The 5,858-nt window shown below is 67.1% G+C and overlaps 1 protein-coding gene across 2 annotated transcripts; it reads right to left on the bottom strand.

Moving 5' to 3' along the window:
* Nucleotides 1-2,845: 2,845 nt before the first annotated feature.
* Nucleotides 2,846-5,618, bottom strand: THEM6 (thioesterase superfamily member 6; the record flags this gene model as incomplete). Of its 2 annotated transcripts, none has more annotated exons than XM_079722596.1 (2): nucleotides 2,846-2,959; nucleotides 5,106-5,618. In XM_079722596.1, 2 exons carry the CDS (start codon nucleotides 5,616-5,618, stop codon nucleotides 2,846-2,848), a joined length of 627 nt encoding a protein of 208 aa, XP_079578722.1. The 2 variants fall into 2 exon arrangements, with proteins under 2 accessions (XP_079578722.1, XP_079578723.1); XM_079722597.1 differs by having other exon boundaries at nucleotides 5,265-5,618.
* Nucleotides 5,619-5,858: the final 240 nt, after the last annotated feature.

The following is a 5,858-nucleotide window of genomic DNA, read 5'->3' as shown; positions in this document are numbered from 1 at the left end:
GACCCATCCCTCTCCGCTCCTTCCCCAGTGTTGGCCTTGCGATGCTACACCTGTCCTGAGCCCACCAGCGTGTCCAGCTGAGTCACCACCACGACCTGCAATGCCCACAGAACCATGTGCAAGACCACGCTCTGTTCCCTGGAGGTGGGGCAGTGGGGCCGGGTAGGGCGGGGCCGGGGTCCCAGGGGCAGAGCTGCCTCCAGGCCAGGCAGCCCGTGGGCAGAGAGCAGTCGCCACCTTCGTCAATTCCAGAAAAGGCTTTGGGTCCAAGCAGCCGGGCCTCCCTCCCTCCCTCCCTCATTCCTCCCTGTCCTTCCTGCAATGGGAACAATCTTCAGCCTGGCTGTGGAGTCGCTGGGGGAGGAGTGGCCTCATCCCGCGGGGCATCCGGAGCAACGGACCACTGGCTGGACCTGCCCAGGCCCAGATCATCGCGTGCACCATTTCCTATCTGTGGTCCCACCCCGGAACTTGTCCTGTCTGGCAATGCTCAGCTCAGACACCGAATACGATTCCCCAACCTCCCCTGCCCCCGACCTCTCAGGACCTGTGCAAACACCTCTTACACGAAGAGAAACAGACATTCTGTGCGGGTGCCCAACTGCCCCCCACGTGGCCACTGGCTCAGGACAGGCATGAGGCATGGCCCGTCAGTCCCCAAGGCCCTCAGGCTGCCCGGAAAGGTGGAAAGGGCCGAGGCCCCAGCCGACCACCCTGGCAGCGAACCGCTGACCTGCCCCCCGCCTCTCCAGCCCCCCTGCCCCGTCGCTGAAAGCCTCCTGCAAACCCAGCTGCTTCCAACTGCCCTTCTTTCCCAGGTCCCAGTGCTGGGCCCTCCTGGGCAAGTGGTCAGAGCACGGACACCACCCACACCTCCATCACTCACCTGCCTTACATCCCAGGGGTCCCACTCCCTGCCCTCTTGGAGCAGCCTGCGGAACAGCCCCTATGCTCCCCCTGGCCCCCACGCATCAAGGCCCACTGACCTCTGACCCCCCTGGCACCCACACCCTGCCCAGTGACCTCAGGAGCCTGGGGGCCCAGACCCAGAGTCTGGGGCATGACCTCCCAAGTCCCTGTGGAAAACTGCAGATGAGAGGACCAGGGCTGGAGGGGCTTGGGGCAGCTCCTTTCTGGCCTCAACCCCATGTTCTGTGGAATGGGGACAGCATCCCAGCCTGCCAGCGTGGTCCCCAAGTTCACCCAACAAGCCCGACAGCCCCCCACGCCAGAAAACACCCCTGGGGGGCCAGGGCTTCAGAAATGAGGACTCCCCAGCAAGCTCACGTTTAAGACCCTTTACTCTCGGGCTTTCTTTAAATAAAACAGAAATACTGCAGTGTTCCCACGGTGGCTGTGAGGCAGATGACACTGTGGGGACAGGGGAGGCATGAGGGGTGTGGCTGTGCTCCTGGCTCCAGCTGGCAGCGGGTCGTGGACTGGGTGGCAAGGGGGCAGTCCTGGGCCCCAGCTGCTCTGGCCTGCCCCGTGGGCCGGAGCGGGCAGCTGCAGGGGCACAGGTGAGCAGGCACCCTGCCCTGGGCAGCCCCTCCCCGCCACGGGAAAGCAGCAATCCCACACCCAGAGCCCTGACCTCTGTCCCCAGCCAGCCAGGGACAAGGCCCACCTGCTTTGCCCTCAGCGCTCCTGGAGGCTCCGGGCCAGTGCCTGCTTCTCTCCAGCCCTCCCTTCCCCAGCTGCAAGGCGGGAGACTGGGCAGGAGTGGGAGCCCTTGGCCGGTGACACCATCAGGGAGCCCCAAGAGCAGCTGCCAGGACAGAGCCACTCAAGCAAAACCAAGAAGACCCTCTCCAGCCTCAGCCCACTGAGGGAAGCAGCTCCGCACAGGAAGGAAAAAAGTCAACAGCGGGGCAGAAAGTCAGGCAGGGACAGCCCCAGCACGAGGGCAGACAACTGAGGTGCTGTAGGCCCAGAGAGGGCAGGACACCCCCCCCCCCAGCGTCACACAGCACAGTCCTATGGGCACTGAAGGGTGCAGATGGGTGAGGGCACCCAGGCAGAATCCCACGCCCCAATCCCTCCTCAGCAGCAGGCCCCAACTAGGACACCCCCAGCTACGACAGCTCACCCCCTCCACTGGCGCCCCTGTGCCACCTGACCTGCACTGGCCCCAGCACACTCTCCAGGGCCACGAGCCTCTGCTGCAGGACCTGCCCCATCCCAGGAGCCCGGTGGCCAGGCCTCCCTCCTGAGTGCCCTTGGGTCAGCCTCCCTGACCCCTGGTCTGCCAGACTCTGCCCTGGGCCCCCCCTTCCCTCACTCGCGGCCAGAGGGATCTGCCTTGAAATGCTGCTCGGATCCTTCCCAGCTCCTTGCCATGCCCGAATCAGGCCCCCAGGCCCGCCCAGCCCTGCCTCCAGGACTGCTTCGGCCTCACCCCCACGGCAGCTCGGACTCCAAGCTCTGGTGCTCAGGGCAACTCTAGCCAGTCCCCTGCTCCGGCACTCTCCCCCAACTCGACACACGGACACGGGGCTGCACCTGCTGGGTGGGCCACCCCCAAACCCCGCTGCCTGCGTGCCAAGGGCCCTGGGCCTCCCAGTTTGCCCGTCGTCATCATCCTGAGCGCAGAGCTGGTCTGGGTGCCTGTGTCACCCGCATCCCGTGCTCCGCGTGGGATGGGGCGTAGAGGGGCATCAATAATGGGGGCGGGGGAGGGCCTTGAGCGTGTGAAGGGGGCTGGGCCGGTCCCAAGGCCACTGCAGCTCAGAGAGAGCCCAGCCCGGCCAGCCCATTCTGCGCACTCTGCCTCCTGGCAGGCGGGGAAGGGTGGGCAACTGCCCCCAAGTCAAGGCTGGTGGGCAGGGCGGGTAGGCTGTGGTGCTCACTGGTCCTTTACAACATTGCCGAGCCCGCTCTCGGCCCGGAGCAGCTGGCTGCTGGCCTCGTTGTAGGCGATCCAGTGCTGCAGGTCGGCTGGCAGCTCAGGGGGCTCCACCTGCAGGGGAAGACGAGGGTGAGACTCCCACCAGCCACCCGCTGCCGTGGGGACCAGCAGGGCCGGGGGTGGGGGGGACAGCCAGGCTGCTGCCTTCACACCTCTGGACCTCGGCTCACCCGGTTCCCCAGCCCCAGCCCCTCCGGCGCCCGCAGTGCGGGTTCCTCCCCACCCCAGCTCTCAGGGCGCCGCGCCCCTCACCAGGCCTGTGTCTCCCCCACTGGGTCGCGACTGAGCCCACTGCACATTCCCAGGTCCGCGGCAAAAACCTCTGAGGCCGGCTGGTTGGAGGGGGCGACAGGAGACGGGAGACCCAGAGCGGCCAGAGGCAGGGCAGGGGATGGAGGAGCAGAAGCGGCGTCGGAGCGGCTCTGCCGGGAGAGCCCAGGACAGGGCCAGGCCTGAGGCCCCCTCTCAGCGCGCCAACAGGAGCTGGACGCCACCTCCCAGCTCAGCACCGCGTTCCTGCGCCCTCCTGCTCAGCCACACCAGCCGCCTCCCTGCAAACTCGGCCACCATTTTGTCACGGGGCAAGGGGCTGGGCCAGGCTGGAGGGGTCCGAGGACTTGCGGGACTCTCAGGGATGAGGGTGAATGCCCACCCACCTCAGGGCACCAGGGAGGCTGGGCAGAGGTGCTCAGAGCCGGGTCACAGGGGAAGTCTGGGCAGAGCTGGGCCTGGCTCTGCTCAACGTCCAGGCCTGGCTCTTGGAAGTATCCTCCTCCCAGCCCAGCTGGAATCACCAGATCCAGACTTGGCTGTAGCCCAGCTCTCCCTGCAAGGCCGTGCTGCCCCACACCAGCCTTTCAGCATGCAGATCTCTGGGCACTGGGCTCAGCCTGTTCCACACTAAACACAGGACTGCACCCGGGACCCTCCCGACCCAGGGGATCAGGCTGGGTGACCCCTGGCTATCTGTGGCTGAGTGTCCTCGCCTGCCATGGTATGGGCCCCCCCGCCTCTCAGGTGGGTCTCACCCATCAGCCCCCGCCTGACCCCCCTCCCCTGCAGGACAGTGGCCCTGGCTCCCTCTCCTCCGCCTTCTGCTCGCAGCTCTCAGCCCGTCGATTGAAAGCCTCGACGGCCATCCTTCCCAGCCTCCTGACGCGTGAAGGCACCTCTGTGGGTGAGGGGTGGGAGGCATCCAGGCCCTTTGGGGGCGTCCCTGACTCAGAGAGACAGAACACCAGGGGACTGGGCCTGTGGCCCACTGTGCAGCCTCAAGCGGCTCGCACTGCCCCCGAGCCTCAGTCTCCCCACCTCCATATAAAGGAAAGGCCTCTGGTCACTAACGTGCAGCTGTGTCCCTCCTCTGCTCCTGTCCAGGGCCAGAGAGGGCAGCACCCTGCCTGAGGGCACCTAGGGGCCCAGCGGGCCCTGGCTTTGGCATGGAGGCTCCAAGCATGTTTTTAGGAACGTGCCTGAAGCAGGAGCCTGCCCTGGCAACCAGCACCGCAGCAGCATCCCCAGGGCCCAGGGGCCATGATGCAGCAGCAGGCTGTGCTGGGAGGAGCAGGCCCTGGGGAGGGGCCTTGAGCCCCAGGCAGGTGCTGCAGCCTTCTTTTCTCCAACTGGAAAAGGCAGAAGGGCTTGCAGCTCTATAGGGCTCAGGGCTCACCCCTAACCCAGGTGATGGTGACACAGCCCCTCAGGTCTAAGCTGGGTGAAGGGGGTCTCAGGTCCTTGAGAGCTCCCAGCAACCTCCTCTCACTAACGCCCCAGCCCCCATCTCCCCACCCCACCCCCACCCAGCTTCCATGCTACATTCAGAACCAAGGACCAGTGAGGCCGGCTCCGCACTCCAAGCCACACTTAGACTCTTTGGGAGACGCCTGGTCTGGCCTTCCCTGTTCTGGAAAAGGCGTAGCGTGGGGCAGGGAGCCTTGAGGAGTTAATAAGGGATGGCAGGAGGGGAGCATGCTGAGTCCGACTACAGAGAGTCGATGAGGGGACCCTGAGAGGTCCCAAGAAGAATGGCATCAGTGAAGAAGGCCCTGGGTCCAAAGAAAAGGGCTGGAGCGGTACTCGGCCGGACAGGGGCACCCCAAAAGGGGTAGGCGGCAGGCCTTCCCCAGGGGCGGGGGGCAGGGACCAGGAGTCCTCAGGGTCCAGCGGGAGGAGTGCGCTCGGGGCGGGGTACGCTTACCCTGCGCTTGCACAGGTGCTGCACGACGCGCTCCGGCGAGGTGCCCAGCACGTGCTGGCGGGAGCGCAGTAGCGCGCATACGAAGCCGTCGCGCAGGCTGATGAAGCGCGCCTCCAAGTAGAAGGCGCGGTCGTCCCAGCCCAGCAGGCGGGTGCGCACCTCGAACGGCTCGAGCAGACGCAGCGAGCGGCGGTAGCGCGCGCACGAAGCGGCCAGCACGGCGCGCGCCCCGAGCGCGCGCAGAGCCCCGAGCACACCGCAGCGGGCCAGGTGCGCGGCGCGTGCCACGTCGGCCTCGCGCAGGTAGCGCGCGTTGTTCATGTGCAGCAGCAGGTCCAAGTCCGAAGGCAGCACGCGGCCCGAGTAGCTCTGCTCAGCCAGCAGGTCACGGACGCGGGGCTGCAGCAGGCGCGCGCGCAGTACGGCGCACGGCACGCGCACCAGGTACCAGCCGTCCAGCAGCGCGAAGTAGGCGAGCGCCAGGGCCAGTACCGCCATTAGCAGCCCCAGCATCGCGGCGGCGGCGGCAGCGGCGGGCGCAGGGGTGCTGCGGGGCCCTCGGCGATGGTGCCGACAGTGCGAGCGGCGCTGCAGCCCTGATGCCCCAGCTCTGCCGGCCAGCCTGGGAACCGTTGAGCGCAGCGCGGCCGGAGCGAACCATCTCGCGAGGCTGGCTGAGGGGGCAGACGCGCCGGAGGCCTGCGCGGAGCCCCGCCCCCCGCCCCGGGCCCCCCCTCCCCGCTCTCAGTGGTC

The sequence above is a fragment of the Hyperoodon ampullatus genome (genome assembly GCF_949752795.1).
Source record: "Hyperoodon ampullatus genome assembly, chromosome: 17".
In the NCBI taxonomy this organism is placed as follows: Eukaryota; Metazoa; Chordata; class Mammalia; order Artiodactyla; family Ziphiidae; genus Hyperoodon; species Hyperoodon ampullatus.
The sequence above is the reverse complement of the archived record's forward strand: the minus strand, read 5'-3'. Positions and strand labels throughout refer to the sequence as shown.